The following is a 26524-nucleotide window of genomic DNA, read 5'->3' on the forward strand; positions in this document are numbered from 1 at the left end:
TTTTCTCTGTGATTACATTTATGCTCTTTTTAAGCAAACTTTGTTTTGGTTTTTATTATGGTTTTCCATAACACAAATCAATTATATACCAATGAGGCATTGGTACTACCAAGGTACAAGATCTTTCCTTTTGAAAAAAAGAAACTTTCTAAGGTCTGTATATGTGATAATAGTAAAGAACAGAATCAATCAATTATCTGAACACCAAGTTGTGGCAGCTCTTGTCACACGGGTAGGGGCAATCGACCAACTTCACTTCCGCTCTATCGAAATACCAATCTCCCACGGCTATTGCCACAACCTACATACCATAGACAAAAGTCAAGATCAGATTCTTTCAAGAGCCTGACGTCCAGAGACAGCCTTGTAAGTTACATAGTTTGTGTGGGAAAGATTTGAGTGAGATTTTACCTTTTTCCTGATGACAGGAGAATCATCGGCAAACCAAGTATCTTGCCTCTCAGTTTGACAGTGAGCAAAGCAAGAGTTGATGAACAATCCATTCTGTCTAGACATTGAGAAACCCTTGACTACTCTAAGCATTTGATCCCTGAATCCTGTTCTCAAATAAACAAGATTAAATGATATGAGTGATGCAACGCTTTTAAATGAGAAGTCCACAAGTTTTTATGATCTATAGAACAACCTTGCAAGAAACGCAGTTGTGCAGGAGTACATTTTCCATGGTTTAGTCTGCAGTCATGCCAGAATCCACTAGGATCTGCTGACGTTGGAGCTATACTGCTTTGAATCTGATTAGAAGCCGTAACATAGACTTGTCAGCTTTACGCAGGATAAATTTTTGGGTTTCAGAAGAGGAAAAGAAGATAACCTGCCAGGTATCATATGCTGCGTTGACAATAAAAAGTGGAGTTTTCATCTGGCTGATCAAGTTTTGTGGGAAGAAACACTGTACAGAAAGAAGATGAGTTATCAAATCTTTGAATGGTCAGGTTCAAAAGTTTTCAACAGCATCAGTATGAGGGAACAAAAAGAAGATTACCGTTGTTGGATCGTGATGGTTTGTGCATATGCGTGGCAAGTTGTTCTTCACACTCTGTAAATGGTAAAATCTCTGAATGTGTCAAGAGGAGTTCCAAAGTTTCTTGTGCTCTTTAAATATTAAGTAAGAAGCTTTTGGGTTACTACTTGAAGATGTATAAGTTCATTAAGTGAAGAAAAAGGAATCCCACCTGCAATTCTACTACACCATTGTATAAGTTCCTGATGGTGCGGCCTCCTGAAACATCGGCTCTATGATTACAGAAACAAAGAAGAAGTCAGTAGCAGTAACTAAATTAAGGGGAAATGATGTAGCTTTAATACAATCTTTGAGTTGGGAGAAATAAACTAACGTGTCCAAGAACAAGCCTGCATCACTCAAGCACTTGACTTTGGTTGATCCAGGGAACAAGTTCCTGAACTCATCACAGCGCAAAATTGCTGCTAAACCACCAGCAGAGCATCCAGAGAGAAGTGCCTGAAAGAATATAAACAGTTAACCATCTTGATCCTGCGCGGTGGAACATATTAAGAGACTAAAATAAGGTAAAGCATCAAAACCTGGTTGGCGTATCGCATTCCTTTTGCCTTCAAATCATCTATTGCGGCTCTCCAGATTCGCTCTCCTCTAAACTGAAGCTGTGCAGCCTGAATAAAATCAAGGAAAAGATTTCTATATGCATTAGTTCACGGGTGTTACACAAAGCCAAAAGCTGCTCAACTCTACACAACGCTAAGATCAAACCAAGCGTTTTCCATGGCTAATAAACTACAGAGTTTCCAAAGGCACATCTCTTTAATCATGATCTCTATTAACTTAAACAACTAGTGATTCGAACCTGATTCTGGCCATCTCCACTGAAAGAAGCGCCATCGCAGTAACGAAGCTTAACTCTATTCCAATTGAAGAAGTCTGCAGAAGACAAGCACAAGAAAATAACAATCAGTGATTGTCAAGATTACATTACACTACTGACATGAGCGACAATTAAATAAAGATTGTGACCATACCAGGATTTTCTTGAGCTTTATCACTCAGGATTCCTGTAAACTGAAGCTGCTTCTCCATATAGTTAGAGGATCCGCGTCGAGTCTTCTTCCGGTATACACAGGTTCTGATGTTGTTGCACCATCCTCCTCCCTGTTTCAATAAAAAAACATTAACAACAAAGACTTAAAATTAAAGCCTTCATCTAGAACAAATCAATCACTATACCTCCAACTGAATGAGCCAGCTATTCGCACCAGATCCATGTCCACGGTGCAAATGATATCCAGGCAATGTTCCATCCAAACAAACTGAGAACAAACATACAGACACATGTAAAGGCTCAAACACAGACACATAGGCAGCTTCTAGCTATGTTCATCTGAACATAAACATACTGTAAACTAATAAAGATATAACATATAAATTGCATGGAAGATAACTTATATGTACACATGTGTAAGCAATAAAACAGGGAAAAACCAAGGTAATCTTGAATAATAAGATAACAAAAAAAAACGTAAAAAACAAGTTAAATCTGGAAAGGGACAATATAGAGAACAAGATGAGAAGAAGAATGTAGTTGAAGTGAATAATAAATGAAGAAACCCATTTTTTTTTTAGTACCATATTCTATATTTTTGCCATCTGAAAAGAGAAAAAGAAACAAAAGGCATGTAGAGAGATCTAGTGACAGAAGCAGAGAGAGAACAAGTACCAGCTCCAGAATCAGCTCCTCTGATAAGGGTGAGACCAACCATTAGAGGGTTCAAATTGGAGCTATATTTAGAGAAACCAAACTCTAGTTCCTCAATGCGATCTATTTCAGTGACATTGAAATCTAAATATTCATTAGCTTGAGTTCCTAGTATTAACCCAGCCACAACAAACACTACTAGAAAAAGCTTCTCCATTTCTCTCTCACTTCTCTTACTACTAAAAGAGAAGAGAAGAGAAGAGAAGAGAAGAGAGAGTGACAGCAAGAAAAAAACAGATCTCTAACAGTGGAGAGTGAGTTAAAGAAGAAAGAAAGGAACAAACTTTGTAGAAGAAAGAAACGCTCAGTGTGATTTAATAAAATAAACAAGAAAAATAAAGAATCGATCTTTGTGTAAAAAAAAGAATGGGTTTTTCTGAGCTAAATAACAAAGAAAAAAAAAAGAGAAATCGAAGAAGAAGCAGAGAGAGAGAGAGTAGTGTGAAGACTGAAGAAGCAATTATTTAAAAAAAAAAAATGTTTTTCCAAAAAGAGTTTCATGGCTGGATTCACGGTTGTGAGAGTTTCTATTTTAATTATAATAGAAAAACTAAAATCAAACAACTCTCTCTCTTGTATTGACAAAGACAGAGACCATCTTTTTTGGTTTGCTAGATCTTAGTTCACACTTAAAAAAACGCTCAGCATCATCATCAAAGAAAGAAGAGGGAGGCAACAACGACAAAAACAGATATAATTAGCACATGGAGTATATGGGTCCATGCGATTTGATATCTTATTGGCTCTCTAGCCTTGATATTTACATCTCTCGTTGTTATTATGCTGATAATAACGTCAGTCAAATTTAAAGAGATAAGTATTAAGTACTAGCTAGTATTTGGTTTCTACAAATAATCTTGAAAAATAATACTTATGTATTTCAATAATTATATCTCAGCAATTTTTTTTTTGGGTTCAATTTTACAAACAAATCATTTTACTTTGAACGGACGTTGACGTCATGACTTGTGCATAACGAACCCTTGTGAATTAAGAATTATGATCATCTCTCCCAACTCATGCTTTCCAGTTTCCACTTGGGTGCAGCAGAAACATACGTGTCAAAGAAACAAGTGCTGATGATATAATGAGGAAGTTGGGGAAACTCATAATATACCCTTTGAGAGAAGCAAAAACCACATTGATATTTATGACTGATGATGATTGTTATGTAACGTTTACGACACCTATGACCTATGCATATATGGTGGATTAATTTAATCCATCTCCAACTTATACCATTTCAGTTTTAAACATTCTCCTGATAAGTTTTGAAACACGATGTAACTGTCTTGATTTATTTCGAAGCAATCATGTCAACAAAGACCAAAAAAATACTAGTTTTGAGGAGCTTCTAACTTTAAGGTTTTCCTAATTGTAATAGCTTCATCTAAATTTTTTGTTATACTTTTAATGCTGATATGAATAATTGCATATGTTTCCAACAAAAAAAAAACAAACCTAAAAATTAGATTATGATGTCCTATTAAAAGGAGTTGGAGAAGAAAAAAAAACAAGTGTGCGTGGAAGAACGAGAAAAATATGGTCATGGTCTCTCATGCACATCACCACATGTTGATCTTACGCCGCGGTCGTCCACTTGCTTTTTGTTTCTACTTTTTTTTTGTTTTTGCGTAGAGGTCCCTGTTTTTCCTATTGTTTCTGTAAGAACTCCAATGTTTCCCAATTCACATTGCCTATTTCCAATATCCGCTTAAGTTTAATGGGCTCATTGACTCTAATGGGCCTGAGTGCTACCACTCAATATCCTCAATAGTCGATATATATACAGTAGTTGGTTTATGCATATTACATAGCACGTTTCAGGTCAACATGACTAACACGCCTAGCTATCTACAGTGACAGCGGGCACTTTCTGCTTCACATGTCATGTTTATTGAAAATCAATCAAAAATTTGGTGTATATGAGCAGGGAGGGAACTCATTAGACTTGTGACTAATCAAAAACAGGGGAGGGAGAAACAATAGAGATTCATATTTTGAGAAATAAAAAGCATAACAACATTTGATAAATTAGTCTTGGCTAAATATAGGTTTTCAGACTTGACATGAAAGGCTATGGTACAAGAAACATGACTCAGAGAATGTTGCAGCCGCTTCCACTTTCATATGTAGTAACAGACACAACATCACAGCTGTTGCAGTTAGGTGGAGGTGGCTTGCATACGTGCTTTGGTGGTTCAGGTGTTGGTGGAGGCTTTGGTTTTTCAGGCGCTGGAGGCTTTGGTGGCTCCGGAGGTTTCGGTGGTGGTCCAACGCTGATGATAACAGGTTTCTGTTTAATCTTCTTCAGCCTTGATGCAACGCAGACCGGATCCATCGTACCCACCACGGTAAGTACGCTTTTCCCTTCATCTAATGAAACATGATTCACACCTGCACCAATCCAAATCTAATGTTCAATAGGATATGTTAAGAGCACAGATTGCTTAACTAAAGACTTTTTTATTACCTTCTATATCTGTGGCTGCTTCCATGATTGCGCTGTTACATTTCCCACAGTTTATATCCACCTTGATTTCTACTTTCTGCTCAAAAACCAAAACAAAAACGTAATCAGTCGGTGTCGGGTTTCAGAAAACTAGTACTAGGATTAAGATACGTTTACCTTGACAGTCATGATGGAGAATTAGAGGAATTTTGTTTGGAGGAATGAAGAAAGGGAGAGGTGAAGTTATTAAAAACATGTGAAGACATGAGAGAGATGACAGATTGGAATAAAATGTTTGAAGCAGTTGAGTTTGTGTTTGGTCAGTTTTAATAATTAAATTATCAAGAGATTACAGTATCTACGTGCTTAGATGCATGTTTCTTATATAATTGAATACAATTTTTGGGAATTTGCTTAGTTGGTATTCAGCCACCATCTCATGGACTTACTTGGAACATTATTGAGGAGGGAATTTGTTTAATCCTGATAAATTTATAAACAAATCTTTAGTCCCATATTCTATCTAAGTTGTACTTACTTGACCCCAAAATGGTTATAAAAAAAAATGAGATATTTGGCAAAATGATACATTTTTCAAACGAAAAAGATACATTCACTATTTACAATTAGAAAAAACCACAATTATCATTGTTTGTCTATTTTCTTAGTCTTTTTTGTCATTCAGCAATCTTTTTAATTATATTTATGCCATTGGACCTCCTTTTTCTTTCCATTTCTTGATTTTTCAAATAATTATTAATGTAACTTTTTTTAGAAAACTTTTTAAATACAAAAAATCTATACTTTTTTCTTTACAATTTGATATAAATTTTGTTTAATAGTTTTTAAATATATTATATATCTTTTGTGTCCGTGCATATTTTTAATTGTACAGATGTTATACACATTATTAAGTTTACAGATGTCGGTACATATTATTAAGTGTACATATGTCGGTACACATTATTAAGTGTATAGATGAAATTTTTACAAAACTATTGCAGTACAAACATGTAGAACCCAAAGAATTAAACAAATTACATTTGTACTCTTAATAATGTGTACAGACATCTGTACACTTAATAAGGTGTACGGTATACAAAATTTGTAAAAAATATTTAACATTATCTAATAAAATCATCAAAACAAAATGCATATCAAATTACAAATAAAAAACAACATAGATTTTTATCTATGTTTAAAATTTTAAAACATAAATTTTAATTAGCCCGCATTTTTGTTTTAGATTGTTGGGAGCATATAATAAAAAGTAAAAAAAATAAAAAGAAAAAAAAGAAAAAAAAAATCAAACTCACTCCCTCTCTCTCTCCTATTTCTCGACTTTCTCCCTCTCTCACTCTCTTTTTTCTTCCCAAAACTATTGAGCATGACCTTTTAGTAATGTTCTTCCCTCTCCTGGGTCCCATTCAGAATTTTATCTCTACCACCCTCTATCTCACAACACCCTCTATTCTCTATTATAAATAGTGTATGTATGTGTTTGACAATTAAGTTTGAAAAACGTACTAAAATGATAACAAATCCAAACAAAATTTATATTGTAGTATATCATATGATCATGCAAATGCATGGATAGACAAATTTCATCTTGTCTCACCTCTATCTGGTTTAAAGTATTCTACTATATTAATTGGGAAGTACAAATATGAAACTAACTTTAAAATGTATAAAAAAATTACATTCAATTGTCATTAGAAAATTAATTAAGATTAATTAATTAATTAAATAAGTATAATTAATTAAAAATAAAAAACACTGAGAAATTAAAAATAAAATAAAAATCTAGAAAAGTAAAAAAAAATCTATTCAAATCAAAACTAATTTGTACTTAATTTTTTTTTTAAATTAACAGCTAAGATTTTTTAAAAATACAGATAATTATTAGTTAAGTTAAATAAAAAAATATTTTCTCTCTCTCTAATAAAATTATGGACGAAAAATTACTAAATTTTTTTATAAAAGAATATAAACCAATCAGAATTTCTACTAAGATTTTATATCCAAGTAGACAATAAAATTATTTTTAATAACTAGATTTCTAAGATTTTATTAAGATTTCAAATTATGATTTTACTATCATCTTTCTTTTATTTTATTTTATTTCAAAATAACTTTTTTTTAAAAAAATATAACAATAATTTTTCTTATTATATTATAATTTTTTTTTAAATGTTAGACCCGTGCGATATCTCCTACTTGATTTTATTTGGGTAGATATAGAACCGTACCTTCCAAAGTTTGATTATCACTTATCAATAATTAAGAAAGGTTTGGAATCAATTTAACCAAACAAACCTTCCTATCCAATACACAACCAAACACATCAATCATTTCGAGTTTGGTGATTATTAGAGTTTGAAGGTGTGTTTTGTTATGGTGCGTGTCATCCTATAAACTATAGGCTATTATATTAATGTCTCCAACAAACAAAAACCTTTTTCATCGAACACCAAATTTTAACCTACGATCACAACACCTAAACCTAATTATGGCAGAAAATTTTAAAATAACAATCTTATGGCCCTCCCCATATTTATCTCTTTTCCATAAGTTTATCCATTGGTTAAAATCTTCTTTACATGGATAATATAAATTGAGAAACAAGGTCAAAGGATTTCTCAAACTCATCAATAAAACATTCTCACAAGCAACGATCAAACAACAATGGCAACTTCCATGATCCATATATTCGTCACCGTCATGCTCGTGGCCGCCCACACGGCCATCGCCGAAACAATGATGCTTCAAGATTTTTGTGTTGCCGATCTCTCCAACGGTATCATATCTCTCTCTGTTTATATTCTGTTTGCACTTGCATTAACGTTTTGTAAAAATGTAAAATTTAACTGAGACAAATTTTACATGTTTTTTTTATTAGGGGTGAAAGTCAACGGATACCCTTGCAAAGACCCAACAAAAGTAACACCAGAGGACTTCTACTTCGTAGGCTTAGCCAATGCTGCAGCCACAGCCAACAGCACAATGGGCTCAGCTGTTACAGGAGCCAACGTTGAGAAAGTGCCTGGCCTCAACACTCTGGGAGTCTCCATCTCTAGGATCGACTACGCACCAGGCGGAATCAACCCGCCACATCTTCACCCAAGAGCCTCTGAAGCCATCTTCGTCCTCGAAGGCCGTCTCTTCGTCGGTTTCTTAACCACTACCGGGAAACTCATCTCCAAACACGTCAACAAAGGAGACGTTTTCGTTTTCCCTAAAGCTCTCCTACATTTCCAGCAGAACCCTAACAACGCTCCTGCTTCCGTCATCGCTGCTTTCGATAGTCAGCTTCCAGGGACTCAAGTCGTTGGACCGTCTCTGTTTGGTGCTAACCCGCCAATTCCTGATGAGCTGCTCACCAAGGCGTTCGGCGGGCTTGCAGCACCAGAGATTCAGAAGTTAAAGGGAAAATTCCCACCCAAGAAATAAATAATAGGTTTCAGACCACAGCAATAACGTAATAAATGATACAGTGATGAACATAAAAACTGTAAACTTGTAAGCAAAAGCAAAAAAGCTTTGCAACTTTTCTTCTTCTTTTTGTATTTTTATAAATTGTTGTAGATACTCTTTTGACTGTATTTTTATAATGAGACCACAGTTTCAATGAGTAGACATTCTCTTCTTTGAACAATCGACAGTGTTTGAAGCATACCTTACTGCAAGAATCTCGTGGTCCTCTGTTTGGCTTTCTGTGCTGTGGATTCAATGGCTTGAGTTTACAAACAGAAAGAAAGGATAGAGAGGTATGCTACAAGCCTACAACTCTGAAACATCTCAACCATAGCAGATAAATATCACTCTGTGGTTAAAACCAAATTTCAATACACAAATGCTTTATTGGGGAGTTATCATTTGCAAAATCAGGACTTAATAAAGCATAACTACTACAAGGGTTCTGCGGCTTCAGAGAGATACTTGAATCAATTGCAAAACCACAACTACTGCATAAAAGGGTATAAACAACACAGACAAGCTAATGATCCAAAGCAGAGGTGATGTGTCAAAGGTAACAAACACTTGACAAAATAAACTTGGCTCCTCATGGAAACAGATATCAGAGATTTTAGCAATCAATGCTCGTTGAGTGTGATACGCCTGAGAGATTTCAATTAATGCTCAATGTCCTGATCTTACAAATAGTCTTTATCAGAGAGACATAAAAAGAATGATCATCTGGAACATTGAAGTGAGACAACAAGGACCCCACAGGTAAAATAATATAAAAGATTGATTAACAAAATAATCAATTTCAATATGCTCTGCTCACAAATCTTGTGGGTATTGTTGATAAATATTTGGAAGAAGATCTATACAGATTGATGATGATACAGTAAATGGGATCTGAACTTACAAAGAGAGATGTGGATTACAGTCCTTGGAGAAGAAATCATTGGTCTGTAAGAGAACCTTAAGCGTAAAGTTCTCACCTTTAGGGCGGTCGGGATTGGAAGAAGATGACCACTCCAATGTATGGGTATTGGAAGTTTCGTTTCCACAAAAGCAAACATTTTTCAAAAACCCAGAAGAAGAAGGCGATGAGGGTCTCCTTGTGATCTTAGATACGACTCGCCTTTTAGCTTTTGAGACGAAAGGAACCAAGAAGAATCGATGATTCCCTTTAGCTTCCTCTTTCTTCTTCTTCTCGTTCCTCTCGTTCTGTTCATTGTCAACCACCGTAACGTCTGGGTAACCCACAGGCATTAACCAGAATCCGTTATTTTTTACCTCTTTCAAGATGAAAGATTTTGATGGAAAATTAAAGAATCGAGCAGAGATGTATCATAAGAATCACAGACAGTGACAGAGGCGTGGTTTCATCTTCCAACTTGATACGGTCTCCTTCACGCTTTGCGTTTTCCAAACCTCGCTGGCTCTTTTGTTCAGTATCTAATTAAAATAATTATTTAGATTCGGCGTCGCCGTTTCGGCTTGTGTATAATTTTCAACTTATTGCTATTTGAGTCCCAAGCCAAGTCCCAACCCAACCGGCCTTAGCCTTTGCCAACTTATTATCATCATATTCTCTATCAAATTATATAGCCTGGAGAACATTGTTGATATCATTGTTACTCTCTCTCTACCTATGTGATTCAAATAGTACTTTATCAATTGAATATATACATATGTCGTGTGTTTAGAAGCATAAAACACCTCACAATCTTACATACATATTTTTTAAATCCCTTATCACTATTGCAAAAGAGGAAGTAAAGCGCCGATTTTTCCTTCCAAATAGTTAGTTCCTTTATTTATAACATTTTGCAAATTGCAACGAGAGAGAAGTTAGTTCGTTGGTATTTTTGTACTGGCATGCTTGGAGTTGGAGTGTTTCTTTCACCCTTTTGTTTATTATCTGACCAAAGTCTCTTATCTTTCTTTATGCAAATAAAAAAAGGAAAAGTGGTTGTCACAAATCATCACATCCTGTTTTGTTGTTAAGTTCGAATCTTCGGTAAAGTTCAAGTGTCTTTTATGATAGCAAATCTTCTTCTCCAACAACAACAACAAAAAAACCAACTTAACTTGTATTTCACCAAGAGTGATGATGATATTAATAGAATCACTCAACCACTTGCTCTTAAGTCTCAACTATGAAACATAACAAATCATAGACTCTGCTCTTATAATCCCTTAAATTGAAAAAAAATAACATAACAGTTTACAAGAAGTACATACATGGTATGTATTATATCTCATGTAATCATTGTTTTTACATTGCTTTGTCTCATACCTTTTTGAGTTATCAACGTTTGTTGTCTTCTCTCTAACGGAACCCACCTCTTGAATTCAGCTGACCAGGGAAACCCCAATGAGAAGAGAAAACAAGATTCGGATACAAACCTTCTTTGTTCATCTGATTTGTGATACGTACATAGATGTTAAAAATCCTTCTCGGCAAAGCTAATGCCTTAAGTACCAGCTTCCTTGATCGGTTTAGTCTAAACCCTTTTGCTCGAAACTCGTTCTTCTTCCCCAAGTAAAGTCTTTTACTTGACCTTGTTGTTGTTGGTGGTGGTGGTGTTGTCAGTTTTTCATGTTGCTCAGTTAGCTTTTTGTACCGATACGATTGTTTCCACCGGTACTTCCCTACAATTTGAAACATCTTAAGTTACTATAAAAAGTTGGGTTTTTGTTGTTGTTTTAGGACAATACAAAGTCACTGTCTAATGAAGAAGGTTAAGAACGAAACAAGGAGACTAAAAGAAGCAAAACAGAAAAAACAGAGCAGGAATACAAAAAGGAAATGTTTCTGCTTCAAGAGATAAGGAGAAGAACAGTATAATGATGGTGAGAGAAGTGGCTTAAGGGCATGTGTTTTTAAAGAGAGAGAGAGAGAGAGAGAGAGAGAGAGAGAGTAAGAAAGATTCTTAAAGCACATGATTTTTTTCTTTAGATTTTTTTCTCAAAATTAAAACCCACAAAATATCCAAATTGTGTTTTAAATGGGCAGCTCTTGTTTAACCACATAGGCAGATGCTCTGTATATGGACCTACGCGGTTAAGGGCTGTGACTGCGATGCTACAAAAAGAAGACAAAACCCTTTGTTTTGGTTTCATGTGTGAATCACAGAGAAGTTTTTAATTAAACGCAAGTTCGAGATGGAGTTTTGTGGAAATGGGAAATAAAAACCATGTTCCGTTTTTAGTTTCATTCGAAATTGCTAATCCAAAAAGCTTGTCCCATTTATGACTGTTACCAAAAAATTTGCAGACACTAATTAACATCAATATTAACATTTTATGTGAATGTGTATAGTGTTTTTGTTGGTATTATGGTAATAACACATGTTTTGTTACGTGGAACAAAGGGAACTCCGATTTCGTTTTCATGAGAATGCATCTGCCAAAGATGTTTTTATAGAATGCTTTTTACTTTTTAGCTAAAAAAGAAATCGAGGGGAAGATATGAGGAGATATGGTGTCAAATGATTTGAATTTGGAAGTCTCTAAAATAAACTAAAGTTAAAGTGTTAGTTAAATGAGTTAGGAGAAGCTCTTCTAAAATCTAAGAATTATTTTTGGGGAATCACTGACACAATGTGACAACAATAACAAAGAGAGAGGAATATTACTTAAGAAATTGAAGAGAGACAAAGGTCCACAAATATTTCTATAAAACACGTATAGTTATCAATGATTGGATTGGTGACGAGGAATAAGTTGGTTGGTTAGTCTATTTTTATCCCAAATTATATTTCAACCGAACTCTGTATCCGGTTAATATAACCACTTTCGGTTCTTGATTCTCAGGTCCACTGTAAACTAAACGGACCCACAGAAGGCCCATAAGAGGCCCAATGTAGGCTTATTATTATTCTCTTAAATAAATTGGTAAGATATTTATTTAAAAAAGTCGCTTACGAAATAATATCACTGACTTGTAGGGAAGGAGACACGAGAAAAGAGGAACCTGACTCGTCTACGTTATTTGCGTAATGTGACTAATGACTATTATGATTTCATACAATACAATACATACATACTGTATTAATTATAAAAAAATACGAACATTTACTGAATCTGACGTTCAGTTCACATTTCCTGCATGATCTTTCGTATATCCTAAAGTCTCTCTCTAAATCACAATACAAAATCTTGATAACTCTTTTTCCCAAATTCGAAAAATTTGATCGCAATCCTTAACCATAACAAGATCATTTCAGTGAAATCAATTAAATGACATTAACTAAATGAAAAGATAAATCTTAATTTTTAAGCACGCAGCGAAACTAATATGCACACACAAATCAACGAAGAAACAGAGACAAGAAGAGAAAAGATAAACTCAGTAGTCAGTAGAAGCAGTAAGATGAAGGTTTGTTTGGATGAAGGAGACGAAAAAAGCGTCTACGGCGGTAGAAAAACGCTGTTTTGAGACGCGACCAAACGACGCGTTTCAGCTTCCTAGCAGATTTCAACCTTATCCAAACAACTTTCTTGACAACTCTCTTCACGGATCTTTGAATCTTCTCTGTTAAGCTCTGTTTCCTAGAGAATTGGTAGCTCTTCAGGAACAGTTGTCTCTTCTCCACGTATCCTCCTCCTCCATAACCATAGCCGTAGTAACCGCTGTTGCTCTGCCAACAAACGCCGTTGCTGCTGCTGTTTCTGCTCATTGGAATTGGGGAATTTAGAAAGTATAGAACTGAGTATAAAAAGGGCTGATGGAGATTTCTTGCAGTAGATTACGGTGATGGCTAATTTGGTTAACTTGTGTAAACACTAAAACCACACCGCCGTCGTTACAACGAATAGGGTTTGGTTTGGATATATATCAATCGTGTTTTCAAGTGCTTCACGTTCTTGCTTTAAATATTGTTGGCTTTTGGCTTTGCCTTTTGACGTACTCTTATTACTCTCTCTGCTTTTAATGGTGTTTGTCTCTCTCTTTCTCTCTTCTTTTACCAAAAATAAAAAAAGTGGTCTCGTCAAATCAAATACAATATATCTAGGTGAGACTTTAATCTAACTTCCCAACAAGTTACAAATATCAATTCAAAGTTCAATGTTCACGTTTTGCTTATAGTATTATATAAACAATGTACGTAGATTGCAAATATTATGACGGTTTTGTTTCCATTTTAAAATACTAGACTTCCAAATATAATCTAATTTATGATTTTTCCAGAATTACTTGATTGATTTAAAAAAAAAAACTGTTAAGTGACATTATGATATTGACAGTTTTTTTCCAAACGATGAATGTTTTTGGGTTTATCTTATTATGCTTGTTGGGGTCTCGGGTTTGAGTCTAACATAACTATTTATGTGACTTAAGTACGACAAAAGAAACAATTCTTTTTGGGGTGTACACTACAATGAATAATACAATGTTAGCATAAATAGCACACAAACAAAACAATTAAATACTATTATTCGTGGTCTGAAAGGAACATCAGAGGAGATAGCCTAACAGCTCCAAACTCTGCAATACACATAGTTCCAAACTCCATCTAACTCTTTTCTAATTCCACACCAAATGATTCACAACTTTTTTGAGATTGTGTAACCAATATCCCATACATTTAATTAATATCTACAAACCAAATATCGTGGAACAAGCAATAAGAAGAAACAGGCTGTGCAAAGTAAATTACCAGTGGAAGAATCATAAGAACAACAAGGGAACACATACAAGATTAAAAAAAATCACACTTATACCTCCATCTCCAACTAAAATCTTCCTGCTTAACAACACACTTGAGAAACTCCTAAATCTAACACTTTTGTTACTGTTAATGGTGGATTCTACATCAATTTAACCCACTATTTAGGTCCTCCACTTATATTTGCAGAAGGTACCTTGCTTGGGTAGCTCGATATATCAATGTCAATGAGGGACATGTCATACATTGTGGAAACTGAGTCCGAGGCATCCACAAGCAAAGAAGATTTCATGGTTTCAGGGCGTGCATGATCACAACTTACACCAGAGGTTTTGGGTGTGCTTGATTCTGAAGATTGACTAGAGACCGAAACACCATCTATCTTGTTTCCAAACATATGTTTGTTCTTTCTAACAGCATCCATTTCCTGACCAGTTGGCACAAATGTTCGTGCCCGGTACTTCCTTGTCCCTTCCTCACCACCATCATTATGATTATAGAGCACATAATCGTGATATGTCGGGGCAAACTGCAAGAATAGCAAACCAATATCATCATCACCGCAGCAAAGGGCCAAAGATCAGTCATTTCAAAACATTTGTTATCTGTTACCTGGTGAACAGTATCATGGTAGAAATCATTTAGCATTACAGCATGTGCCAGACTTCTTGAGAAACTTCGAGCTCCTCCAACATTGGCCTCTGCATATTCCTTGTACGGAAATGCATAGAAATGAGCAGCTGCGGCAATAAGCATCTCCACACATATTATAAAATTTTGGAAGAGTGCTGCTTCTTCTTCATCTCTTATAAATCCAGATTTAGCAAAAAGGAAAACTAGAACACCCTGTAACACAAAAAGGTTCGCCAGACAGTAGAAATGTGTTAAAATATTTGTAGAGAATACCAAAGCTAATGCCAAAACCAGATTCATTGATAGCAAGCGAGAAAGACATTACCTGCCAATAAGTTAGAAAGACAACAGACTTTATAATCACAAACTTTGGGACTGGATTGAATGGCTGAAGCAGATCTTTGCATGCCACATAAAAGAGGACCAGTGCGTACAAAGCTACTGTGTATGATATTGTATAGATGATGGTAAGATAGAGATAGGATTGATCAGGGCTGAAATTTCCATCCTTGTATTTTCCTTTTGCATAAAGCACAAGTGTTACAGCAACTAGGATTGGCTTTAGAATAACAAATTGCAGACAACCTTGCTTGCACCGTCGAATAAAACGCCTTCAAAAGAAGATAAGTCAGGTATCAGTTATTAGATGTTAGGTAAGGCAGTCGTCACAGACCTCAAAACCGAGATTCATAAAAATTCCTAATGCTAATATATCTGGACTAAAGAAATTCTAATGCTTATGCTTAACCAGAGTCACGCAACTGAATGATCATTCATTCCTAAAGATCCTCAGCATGGTTTAATTAAAAATTTAACAAGTTCCAAGATTTAGTGAAAAATCATATGAGAACTCAAAGAAATATACAAATGCCACCAGTATAAGCACAGTGAATGTAGGTTTAAGTCTGCAAACTAACCCGTCTAATGGCAGTGGTGGGAAGCAACATGTCATGAGATGCCATGATGGCTTCAAAGAGCGGCCAGTTAAGCTTATAACTACTGAACCTGGGCCTCCAACCCATGCCAAACACAGCGATAGAAAATTGTAAATCACCCATGCTTCGTAACTGAAACAGACAAAAGATTGCATCATTAAGAACTTAGTATAGTAACTTGAGGAATCTCGTTCAATGCTAAACTAGCTAATATGGAAAATTTAGAAACACTCACACTTCTCGGATAGAGTTAAAATATATCGAGCTCTTGGGCAACACAAGAGCCAAGAATGACATCAAGGCATAGACCTGTAGTAGTGCCAAAAGAAATAAGAACAATGTTAGCCGGAGAGAATCCAACATGAAATGGAGTTCAATAATCAGTATAGACAGAGAAAGAGAAGAAAAACAGTTGAAAGAGCAAAAACTGACCGGGACCATGAAGACGATGCGCACGATATATCTCTGATAAATGGGTTCCGTATAATTCAAAAGGTGCTTGTAGATATGGAATAAGGCCAAAGCAATGGCTACGACAGTGCATAGAAACGCCACAATAATGAGGTAAATGGGAAGCAAATCCGCCATTCTGCAAAAAAAAAAAAAAAGGAGATAACTTTGTGATTAGTTACGTTCTGAACAAACTCTCAAACTAGAAAGAAACAACGCAATTGCAAAAGGAGCTGAAGGGTTTGAAACCTGTACAAGAGCTAAGCAAGATCTGGAAAAGAGCTAATAGCCTCCTGAATTCTCCGGGAGGTGTCAAGTGGACAAAAGGATTGAAGCTTAAAGCAGAGAAAAACCCTAAATCCGAATCTGATTTTCACGATTCAAAAGCATTTAAACCCTCGATTAGCTTTTTCATAAAGTGGGTTCGAGGGATCGGTGAGTTGTTGAATTTGAAGCAGCGATTAATTTGATGGAATTAAGACAAAACCCCGGAATTTGGGAACGATCTGAGAGTGATTAAAACGCAATCAACAAAAGCGTACCTTGAAAGAGGAAGAAGAATCGAAAAACGCAATGAGAAAGCAACACACAGAGAGAGTCCCGGACTCAGATCATAAACTGAAATCGGAAAAACCCTTAGTCAGAAATCAACAACGGAGATTATACTGATCGGGGGTTTAACACTTTTCCTGATTTATCTCCAAAAAGAGAAAACTTTGGGATATGAATGAATGAAATTCAAAATTCTCAGTGGGATAAAGCAAAGCAGAGTCGAGACTCGAGAAGAAGAAGAGGAAGAAGAAGAAGAAGAAAACGCGGAGATTAAGGAATAATTAAACCTTTAATTATTATTAAACTCTGAATAAATTTAGCGAAGAGGTCCATTAAAGGCCCAACAAAATCCAGCCTGGGAACTTCAAACCCTAAAATCTTTTTGTTATCTGTAAGAAATCTTTTTGGAATAATGTTATTCCCTTCCACCGCAAGTCTAATCGATTCTCTATGGTTGGTGGTTTCATGCCTTCACACATTGTATTTATTATCAAACTACAATTGTATATAGACACTTTTTTTTTTATGATTATAGTTGTCACACAATATATTACATATTTTATTTAGATTATTTTTATTTTTTGTTTTGGTACATTTCCCATCATATTTTGATTACAGTTTCCCGTCATTCCTTTTTCAATAGTTACGAGAAAACCTTGCCTCAAGGTATCTAACCACGTTCACATCCAGCTGAAACGCTTTAGCTAAAATCTCTGGCATAATCAAAGGCGTCGATCCAAAGACCGCGTCTGCGATTGTGATCGTACCGGGGTTTTGGCTACCGAGACCAGCAAACGCAACCGCGTTAGTCCTCCCAACGTTCACTTGAAAATGTATCATTCCCACGGGAAACACAAATACGTCTCCGGGGTAAAGAACCTTTGAGAACAATCTGTTGTTGTCTTGGTTCGATGTTACAAACCCGACTAAGAGCGTTCCTTCAACAAGCACGAGTATCTCGGTGGCACGTGGGTGCGTGTGTGGCGGGTTTTGACCTCCTGGGGCAAAGTCAATTCTGACAAGGGACACTCCAAGGGTGTTGAGTCCAGGGATTCTGTCGACGTTAACGTTTGTAACGTTGGAGCCGACGCGGTTCATGGTGTTCCCGGCGATATTTAGTCCGGAAGTGAAAAAATCTTCGGCTTTCACGTATTTTGGGTCTTTGCAGAATTTTCCATTCACGAAAACTGAAACACACAGATGAAAAATCCAATCGTGTTAATTGTAGCGGAATGGTGATTAATGTTAATATATTTGTTTTGATGTTGTTCTCTTTTATTTATATGATACTGTAAACATGTCGATCATACTTTCTGTTACACTTACATATATCAGTCCATATATATTTGTTTCGAATTACAAAGAAGCTAGTGAAAATTGATCATAAACATTAGCCAAAAAGACACACAAACATGTTATTATATATAGTAAATAGAGATATTACCGCCATTAGCGTCATCGACGGCAACACAAAAGTCTTGAAGAGGACTTGGGTCGTAACAAGACACAAATGAAGATGCTATAGCCAACAAGATGGCTTTCGCTACAAGGAACCGAAGAAACCCTTCCATTTATATATTTTCGTATTTTGTGTATGTGTGTGTGCTTTTTTTTAAGCTTTGTGATAAGGATTTGAGATACATTGCAAGCTAATGATGCGCTATATATAGCAGAAGAAATCAGTAATGGTAATGGGTTTTATTAAATTATGAGTCGTACAAGTTTTTAGTGGTTATATCTCACTGGCGATTCTACTATTTTAATTCAAAAGATTTAAGTGAGTTAAGTGAGAAGATATGCAAATACTTTCGGATGGTATGTACGGAGACTAACACACAAGCGTGTTCTTAAATCGATATAGTCCTTAAACGTTAATAAGGCTAATTAACGTCTCGGTGTACTGTGTTTGCAAAATTACATATACTATATACTCCGTTCAAGACTTTCATTTATTTCTTCTACAATAAATAAGAGGTTTAATATATACAGTATACCAAGTACTTTCTGTTCAAGATTTTGGGTTTAATTTAGAAAAAAAAAAAAAAGAGTAAGGATATGTTATATGTGTGTCTTTTACCATCCTATATAACATAGAAGTACTAAACTTATCATAATTGTAGATTTTTATTTAAAGTTGAAATTAGTTAGTTTACTATAGTTTTATGATCACTTGTGAAAACTAAAAAACTGTAGATATAGTGTACATATGTGTTTACAACAAAGTGTATGATAATGATAAAGGGATTTTATGAAGTTAAGTGTGATATAATAAATATAGTATTAGTAGCTTGTCTTTTGCCTCAATGGAAAAATAAAAAAAATAAAAACTGGTCTGATGTTGATGACATACACAAATTGGAGTTTCAAGAAAGGAGGCGAGAACGTTTGACATAATGCTTAATTTTGTTTGGGTGCTCTATCCCCATATTTCCTACAAGTCAATAATAATTATCTAAATGTTTGAGCTATCTTACTAAGTATTGGATTACACGACATCTTGATATTTGAATTTTCAACCTTCGTTCCGAAAAGCAAAAAAGAATTGCGTTTTACTAGGTAACATGGAGTTTAAGTGATGGCTACGTATACATCATGAGGAGAGTGACCAAAAAGATACTAGGTAAGTTGGAAGTTGGAAGATAAACAAACATACAATTGTGCATAGCCACTTAATCAAGTGCCCTAAGCACTAGCTAGAGAATACGGTCATCGGCCATCCTTATAAAATTACAATATGTCAAATATTTATTTGATACAAAAAATCACGTGCTTTGCAAGTTGTCAATAATAAATTGGAGCGTGAGCTCGTGAAATGGTGGCAACACTTTCATTTACCTCCAACTCCTATACCACTATATTCTTATTTTTGTGGAGAAATACAAATCTGTAATAGTCCATTATGAGATCGTCTTAATTTCTCCATTCGTTTTACTGTCGTTTTCTCAAGGAGGCTGCTGAAATTTGCAATAAAGAATGATTTTAAAGCATTGATATATATATCACCTAAGTAGAATGCTATGTCTCATCATCAAATATTATTATGGACTTTTTTTTTGTTTTGTTTTACACTAATTTCATGTATCTTATCACTAATCACGTAACAAGCATTCGATATGTTTGATAGGTTACCAAATAATATATACACACAATGTATTCGACTTAATTGGATTTCAAATGAAAATTAACTTAAACATAAACTACTTGTACCAAAAAAAAAACTTGTAACTTAAAAATAACTACACAAATTTGAAAGTTGAAAAGAAAAAGAAGAAAAATAAATAGACAACATAGATGGGCTTTAATGGGCTTAATAAGATTAGAATTACTGGGCTTTACAAACCTTTATAATAAAAGTGTCTGAGAGAGCTGAGAAAGAATCCACACTTGTTTGAATTTGATCCGTCGCCGTCGCCGTCGCCGTCGCTGTTGTTGTTTCTTCTCCGGTTCTCCGTGTACGCTTTTGATCGCAGATATGAACGCACCCGTTCTTGTTCTCAGTGAGTAATTCTTCTTATGCAGATTTTGTTTCTATGAATCTGTAATTGGTTTTTTTTTTCTTAATTCTGTGTTCTGTATTGTTGTTTAATGTAATTGCTTGGTGAAAATGTTCAGAGGATTCATTGCAGCGTGAATCTGGAGCTAAGGTTCACCATGCTAATATTCAGTCTTCCAAGGTAATAAAGTCTCTATCTTTTTTCTTTTTCTTTCCCATTGTTGCTTCTCTCTCTGCTAATGAATGAATCATGGTTTCACTAGAGTTCTGGGTTCTATTTTACAGTCTGTCTCTGACATTTTACGAACTACATTGGGTCCTAGCTCTATGTTAAAGATGCTTCTTGATGCTGGTGGAGGTAGGTTTCTCTGTTTTGTATCTCCCTTGTAGTGTTTTCCTCTTCTCCATAGATCTTCAAAGGGACAAGGATTAAGTTAGGGTTTATTCCTTTTGAAAAATTCAGTCTTTCTTTACTGACTTGTAATTCAATGTACACTCTCTCTGTGTCAAAGCTTTTTTACTTCACACTGTCTAAGTTAGCTGTACATAAAAGGTCTTTATGGGTTTTGCTAAACTCTTTGGTTTTCAGGGATTGTTGTTACCAATGATGGAAATGCTATTTTGCGTGAAATTGATGTTGCTCACCCTGCAGCTAAGGTTTTTTTAACTCCTTCCCTTTCTCGCTTGTCCTTGTCGTCTTCTTACTGTTCTGTTTCTGATATCAATTTTTTTTTTGCTCTTTCTTGGTTGCAGTCGATGATTGAGTTGAGTCGCACACAGGATGGAGAAGTTGGTGATGGGACTACATCTGTTATTGTTCTTGGTATGTACATTTCATCTGGTTGAAATTAATTTGTCTGCCACTAGGTTTGCTTTGATGAGTGTAATAGGCACTGCTGTGATATTCCTCTAATGCATGTGTTTTATACGCAACAATGTTGTCCTCTATTTTGACTCTCGCTGATTTCTTTTCGTTTTTCAACAGCTGGTGAATTGTTACATGTTGCTGAATCATTTATTGAGAAGAGTTACCATCCCACAGTCATTTGCCGAGGTATACTTGCGGCTTGATTTGTGATCATTCCACAGTGTTGTATTTTTCTTACTGTTTTAATCAGATCAATGTTTTTCTCATTGCAGCTTATATTAAGGCTCTCGAGGATGCTATCACTGTTCTTGACAAGATTGCCATGCCAATCGATGTCAATGACCGTAAGTACACTTGTACCTTTGTTTTTGTTCGTGGGCATGTTTGCTGATACATGAATATTTATATTGCAGGTGCAACAGTACTAGGATTAGTCAAAAGCTGCATAGGAACAAAATTCACAAGCAAATTTGGAGATCTGATTGCTGTAAGTATTTTAATTACTGAAAATATCCACTTTTGCGAACAAGGGTGGCTTTAACCATATATGATATTTTTCTACATTACATCATAACACATTGTATACTTACAAGACACAAACACATTTCGACGTCTGCACATTTAGAAGCTACACACTTAAATCTAGCCACAGTGGGAGTAGTGACAAGCCTTATAGGTCATAGAACTTTTTTTTTTTAGCTATTTTCCCCCCACATTCTTACACGAGTTAATGTGGCTCTTGTAGGATTTAGCTATTGATGCCACCACTACTATTGGTGTTGATCTTGGACAAGGATTGAGGGAGGTGGATATCAAAAAGTACATTAAGGTTGAGAAGGTTCCAGGTGGGCAGTTGGAGGACTCCAAGGTTCTCAAAGGAGTCATGTTTAACAAAGACGTAGTTGCCCCTGGTAAAATGAAGAGAAAGATTGTCAACCCGCGGATTATTCTTCTTGACTGCCCCCTTGAGTACAAAAAAGGTGAAAACCAAACCAACGCCGAGTTGGTCAGAGAAGAGGACTGGGAAGTGCTGTTGAAACTGGAAGAGGAGTACATTGAGAACATCTGCGTGCAAATACTAAAGTTCAAACCCGATTTAGTAATTACAGAGAAGGGACTTAGTGACTTGGCCTGTCACTATTTCAGTAAAGCTGGGGTTAGTGCTATCAGAAGGTTGAGAAAGACGGACAACAACAGAATCGCTAAGGCATGTGGAGCTGTGATTGTGAACAGGCCTGATGAACTTCAAGAGTCTGACGTTGGTACCGGTGCTGGCTTGTTTGAGGTCAAGAAGATAGGAGATGATTTCTTTGCCTTTATTGTTGATTGCAAGGAACCTAAAGCATGCACCGTGCTCTTAAGAGGACCTAGTAAAGATCTCCTCAACGAAGTGGAAAGAAATCTTCAGGTGTGTGAATGATAATATTACAAAACATAAGATATTTCTCATGCTAGTCACTATCATTTACCTGATGCATTCCTTCCTGCAGGATGCCATGTCTGTCTCAAGAAACATCATCAAGAACCCAAAGCTTCTTCCTGGCGGCGGAGCCACAGAATTAACAGTTTCTGCCACTTTAAAACAGAAGAGTGCAACAATTGAAGGAATCGAAAAGGTTTGTTATGGTTTCTACTCGCTTTGCCCGTAGTTGTGAACTTGTGATATTTTCAAGTTGAATGGGTGATCTAATTTTGAATGTTATTGGAACAGTGGCCATATTGGAACAGTGGCCATAGCTTTTGAGGTTATTCCACGTACTCTAGCTCAGAACTGTGGAGTTAACGTGATCAGAACTATGACAGCATTGCAAGGAAAAGTATATCTACGTCTACCAATTTTTTTAATGTCTGTACATGTTTTAGACACCCTAAATTTCTCTGATGGATTCATTTTTTTGGGTTTAATTAGCATGCAAATGGTGAGAATGCTTGGACTGGAATCGATGGGAATACTGGTGCAATTGCTGACATGAAAGAGAGCAAGGTAAGACTGAAAAAAAGCAATGTTCTCTGGTAAAGTCTATGTTTCTTGAGACTTAATAATACTTTCAATTTTGTGATTAGATATGGGATGCGTACAATGTGAAGGCGCAAACGTTTAAGACAGCGATAGAAGCGGCGTGTATGCTTCTGAGGATTGATGATATAGTGAGTGGAATCAAGAAGAAGCAAGCTCCTGGAGCTGGACCTACTAAGCCTACCATTGAGACAGAAGGAGATGCAGACAACGAGCAAATACTTCCCGACTAGAAAATAACCAAAATAATCTTTTTCTTTTTAGCTATATATTAGTTTGTGAAACTTGACACTCCTTTCAATAGCTTCTAATTTTGCATTTTGACTTGGCAAGTAAGAGGAACTTGAGAGGATTGAGTAGAGTGAATCTTTTGTTATATATCCTTTGAAAAAGAAAGCACTGAAAGACGCTGATTAGTAGGTTATGGTTAAAATTAGCTTTGTTTTATAATTTACGGTTTACTCCTAAACCGGATTTCTTGCTTGGTTTTGTTCTTCTGTGTTCGGTACAAGCAATTAAACAGAGAATCTGATTCTGCTAACGTTGAGCAAAAAGAAACAAAACTGTAATTCTGGAATGTTCTATTCTAGCCTAAAAATTAAGGCGTTAAATTGTTAATTTTCAGAAGCTTAAGCTTAATCTACTACTGTATGATGAAACAATTCAAATAATGTAAATAAATGAGAGAAGAATGTGAGGAAAATTTCCATGGAATTTTTCATTGATAATACCCTAACCTGAATCAACAAGTTGGTCCTTATTACTACACTAATCGTCCCAACGAAACAAAAGAATTAAAGAATAGCAACCCAACAAAAGAAAGAAAAAAAAAAGTGAAGAGGTAAGGGGAAAACAAAAGACACATCAACAGAGAATGATGCACTTCAAGCAGATCTCTTCTCGACGTCAGGATGATCATCCTCCGCAAGCATATACCTTTTCCAGAACCAATGTGGCTTCCAGACACTCTCTCTCATGTCATCAATGGCTATTCCTTTTGTCTCTGGTATGAAGAACAACGCAAACAGTCCCATCACTATGATCCAGCCGGCGAAGAAGAAGAATATTCCATATCTCATCCCGCAAAGCATTGATAAGAAGGCTTGAGCAATTAAGAACGTGAAGAACATGTTGCACGAGACTGCAACAGCGAATCCTGCGCTTCGAGTCTCTAGAGGAAACGTCTCGCTTGGGATTAGCCATCCTAAAGGTCCCCATGACCACGCAAATCCCATCACGTAAACGCACACAAATATCACCACTACTAGTGCTTGTGCCTTCCCGAGTGTTCCCGTTACACCCAAGTCCTTTGCTAGGATGCTTCCAATGATCAACTGTTTCAAGAGATTTGTTAGCTACTTTAACTTGTGTGACAAGAAACCCATCTTCAAGTTACCAACTTGAATCACAAGAAATAAAAACAAAAGACAAGAGATATAGTTAATGACATGGCAGATGAGCATGTGAACGGAAGATTGGAGAAGAAGGAATCTCCGGCCAGTTCTATCAACGAGGTAAATCCCAACGAACGTGCTAAGAACATTGATCGATCCCGTGACAACGGCAGAGAGAAGCGCTGCGTTGCTACCGAACCCAACAGTTTGGAATAAAACCGGTGCATAGAACATAATAGCATTGATTCCAGTAAACTGTTGGAAGAACTGGAGAAGCATTCCGATAACCAACGGTGGGCGACTAGCCGGCTTCAACAGTTTCCTGTAAGGGTCTTTGACTTGCCTCGCGATGTCGCAGGCATGGACGATAGACTCATACTCGTCATTGATATCATCAACTCCTCTGATCTTCCTTAGGGCTTCTTTTCCTTCTTCGTTCTTGTTGCGCTCGATGAGGCTTGTGGGCGTCTCAATGATAAGCAGCGAACCGAAGAGGAGAATAACAGCTGGAATCCCGGCTCCACCGAGAGCAATGCGCCATCCGTGAGGGTGAACCGTGGCTGTGAAGTAGTTGACAATGTTGGCAATTAGGATTCCGATTGTGACCATGAGTTGGAATACAATGTTGAGACCTCCTCGGAGCTGTGCTGGAGCAATCTCAGACAAGAAAAGCGGCACTGCCTGCATATTTCAGGTGAAGTTAGGTCATTTTCAACCCCGGAGTGACCTGTTTTGACACATGTAGCTAGTTCTTTACTTATATATACCTGATTGCCAAATCCAACCCCAAAGCCAAGGAAGAGTCTTCCAATGATCAACATGACGAGGTTAACGGCTCCTGCAGTGAGGCCGACACCAATCAAGAAAAAGATAGAAGCAAACTGCATCGTGGGCTTCCTTCCGAGTTTGGAACAGATGGCGGAAGCAACGAAGCTGGCCACAAGTGCGGCTAGGTAAAGAGACGATGTGAACAGTTGCAAGAACTGGTTATCGTATTTGCAGTAGTTGTTCTCGTGTACGTGCCTCTTCCTCTCCCACACCGCCGGAAAAAATTCCTTCAAGAAATCGTCCATCGCCGTCACTCCCCCTTTTAACCACAGGTCATCATCAACATTAGCACAAGAAAACAAAAGACATGTAACTTGAGATGCAAGATATAGGTTTTATTTAGTTTTCTTGAAATGCATATGTATGTGTGAAAACTAGTACAGAGTAAGAGAATAAACCGGAAATTCCGATGTCGTATCCGAAGATCAAACCGCCAACAGCGGCAATCATAACACAGATGAAGACATAGACAGTCATCTTGGCTTCGAAAGCCGGAGCATTTGCATTAGTTACAACAACAGCCATGTTTAATAAAATCTCGATCAGACACCACCACGCAAACTCAGTATATATACGTCAAAATATATTAAGTGTTTGTATATGTGTGCGGGCGTGTCTGTGTCCGTGTAAACTAAAGAGATCACGGACCAGAGACTGAGGGAGACAGAGATCACGGACCAGAGACTGAGGGAGACAGAGATCCTGCTTGAAATGACAGACCCTGTTGGAGAGAATGATAAAAGGTGAAAGAGATCACGTATTTATAAGAGATGAAGACATGACAGAGTCACAGACCAAACTGAGATGAGATCCAGACTTGTCTAAAATTGGGACTGTGTGTTTCGAAATAGCATATGCGAGATATATGGGTTATTGTATGGTCAGTGATTAGGACTGCTTCGGATCACAATCTTGTTTTCTCTTTCCAATTATTCTTGGGTTGCACAGTCAAATCTTCTTGTACTAAATCAGGCTCAGCCGCTCAGCAGTAGTAATCGTGGTTAACTGAGCCAACCAAAAACTG

The 26524-nt window shown here is 36.4% G+C and overlaps 10 protein-coding genes across 13 annotated transcripts; 2 read left to right on the forward strand and 8 right to left on the reverse strand.

Annotated features, from left to right (window-relative positions):
• Positions 1-26: 26 nt before the first annotated feature.
• On the reverse strand, positions 27-3541 carry LOC109124770 (pectin acetylesterase 12). The gene is made up of 12 exons (XM_010491387.3): positions 2709-3541; positions 2219-2301; positions 2014-2143; positions 1842-1915; positions 1564-1650; positions 1356-1480; positions 1194-1254; positions 1004-1057; positions 833-910; positions 647-752; positions 412-557; positions 27-301 (listed from the first exon to the last, which is right to left on the reverse strand). The coding sequence occupies exons 1-12, from the start codon at positions 2902-2904 to the stop codon at positions 194-196; spliced, it is 1248 nt and encodes a 415-aa protein (XP_010489689.3). The 5' UTR covers positions 2905-3541; the 3' UTR covers positions 27-193.
• Positions 3542-4722: 1181 nt separating this feature from the next.
• LOC104764268 (heavy metal-associated isoprenylated plant protein 43) lies at positions 4723-5661 on the reverse strand. Its single transcript, XM_010487766.3, has 3 exons — positions 5377-5661; positions 5221-5296; positions 4723-5144 (listed from the first exon to the last, which is right to left on the reverse strand). The coding sequence occupies exons 1-3, from the start codon at positions 5386-5388 to the stop codon at positions 4846-4848; spliced, it is 387 nt and encodes a 128-aa protein (XP_010486068.1). The 5' UTR covers positions 5389-5661; the 3' UTR covers positions 4723-4845.
• Positions 5662-6226: 565 nt separating this feature from the next.
• LOC104764271 (germin-like protein subfamily 2 member 3) lies at positions 6227-8854 on the forward strand. The gene is made up of 2 exons (XM_010487769.3): positions 6227-7996; positions 8099-8854. The coding sequence occupies exons 1-2, from the start codon at positions 7885-7887 to the stop codon at positions 8647-8649; spliced, it is 663 nt and encodes a 220-aa protein (XP_010486071.1). The 5' UTR covers positions 6227-7884; the 3' UTR covers positions 8650-8854.
• A 430-nt stretch (positions 8855-9284) lies between these two features.
• On the reverse strand, positions 9285-10157 carry LOC104764270 (uncharacterized). The gene is made up of 3 exons (XM_010487767.3): positions 10020-10157; positions 9575-9905; positions 9285-9347 (listed from the first exon to the last, which is right to left on the reverse strand). Exons 1-3 carry the CDS (start codon positions 10039-10041, stop codon positions 9329-9331), a joined length of 372 nt encoding a protein of 123 aa, XP_010486069.1. The 5' UTR covers positions 10042-10157; the 3' UTR covers positions 9285-9328.
• A 677-nt stretch (positions 10158-10834) lies between these two features.
• Positions 10835-11586, reverse strand: LOC104764272 (uncharacterized). Its single transcript, XM_010487771.3, has one exon. The coding sequence runs from the start codon at positions 11324-11326 to the stop codon at positions 10988-10990; it is 339 nt and encodes a 112-aa protein (XP_010486073.1). The 5' UTR covers positions 11327-11586; the 3' UTR covers positions 10835-10987.
• Positions 11587-12840: 1254 nt separating this feature from the next.
• Positions 12841-13589, reverse strand: LOC104764273 (uncharacterized). The gene has a single exon (XM_010487772.3). It carries the CDS (start codon positions 13338-13340, stop codon positions 13017-13019), a length of 324 nt encoding a protein of 107 aa, XP_010486074.1. The 5' UTR covers positions 13341-13589; the 3' UTR covers positions 12841-13016.
• Positions 13590-14204: 615 nt separating this feature from the next.
• Positions 14205-17295, reverse strand: LOC104764274 (uncharacterized). 2 transcript variants are annotated; one of them, XM_010487773.3, is made up of 8 exons: positions 16891-17295; positions 16598-16714; positions 16331-16487; positions 16134-16207; positions 15881-16030; positions 15289-15574; positions 14943-15176; positions 14205-14859 (listed from the first exon to the last, which is right to left on the reverse strand). In XM_010487773.3, the coding sequence occupies exons 3-8, from the start codon at positions 16484-16486 to the stop codon at positions 14491-14493; spliced, it is 1269 nt and encodes a 422-aa protein (XP_010486075.1). In that variant the 5' UTR covers position 16487; positions 16598-16714; positions 16891-17295; the 3' UTR covers positions 14205-14490. The 2 variants fall into 2 exon arrangements, with proteins under 2 accessions (XP_010486075.1, XP_087357691.1); XM_087501565.1 differs by having other exon boundaries at positions 16604-16714; positions 16891-17172.
• Positions 17296-17383: 88 nt separating this feature from the next.
• Positions 17384-18599, reverse strand: LOC104764275 (germin-like protein subfamily 1 member 7). The gene is made up of 2 exons (XM_010487775.3): positions 18345-18599; positions 17384-18087 (listed from the first exon to the last, which is right to left on the reverse strand). The coding sequence occupies exons 1-2, from the start codon at positions 18469-18471 to the stop codon at positions 17537-17539; spliced, it is 678 nt and encodes a 225-aa protein (XP_010486077.1). The 5' UTR covers positions 18472-18599; the 3' UTR covers positions 17384-17536.
• Positions 18600-20272: 1673 nt separating this feature from the next.
• LOC104764276 (T-complex protein 1 subunit gamma-like) lies at positions 20273-23728 on the forward strand. Of its 3 annotated transcripts, none has more exons than XM_087500406.1 (13): positions 20273-20397; positions 20513-20574; positions 20679-20751; positions 20983-21050; positions 21147-21216; positions 21379-21447; positions 21534-21605; positions 21675-21748; positions 22007-22669; positions 22752-22877; positions 22973-23078; positions 23171-23245; positions 23326-23728. In XM_087500406.1, exons 11-13 carry the CDS (start codon positions 23058-23060, stop codon positions 23509-23511), a joined length of 282 nt encoding a protein of 93 aa, XP_087356532.1. In that variant the 5' UTR covers positions 20273-20397; positions 20513-20574; positions 20679-20751; positions 20983-21050; positions 21147-21216; positions 21379-21447; positions 21534-21605; positions 21675-21748; positions 22007-22669; positions 22752-22877; positions 22973-23057; the 3' UTR covers positions 23512-23728. The 3 variants fall into 3 exon arrangements, with proteins under 3 accessions (XP_087356532.1, XP_087356534.1, XP_087356533.1); XM_087500407.1 differs by having other exon boundaries at positions 20277-20397; XM_087500408.1 differs by lacking the exon at positions 20679-20751 and having other exon boundaries at positions 20275-20397.
• Positions 23729-23972: 244 nt separating this feature from the next.
• On the reverse strand, positions 23973-26235 carry LOC104767351 (sugar transport protein 6). Its single transcript, XM_087500631.1, has 4 exons — positions 25899-26235; positions 25440-25759; positions 24727-25353; positions 23973-24612 (listed from the first exon to the last, which is right to left on the reverse strand). Exons 1-4 carry the CDS (start codon positions 26023-26025, stop codon positions 24163-24165), a joined length of 1524 nt encoding a protein of 507 aa, XP_087356757.1. The 5' UTR covers positions 26026-26235; the 3' UTR covers positions 23973-24162.
• Positions 26236-26524: the final 289 nt, after the last annotated feature.

This window comes from Camelina sativa, chromosome 19 (assembly GCF_030686135.1).
Source record: "Camelina sativa cultivar CO46 ecotype springtype chromosome 19, ASM3068613v1".
Lineage (NCBI taxonomy): Eukaryota > Viridiplantae > Streptophyta > Magnoliopsida > Brassicales > Brassicaceae > Camelina > Camelina sativa.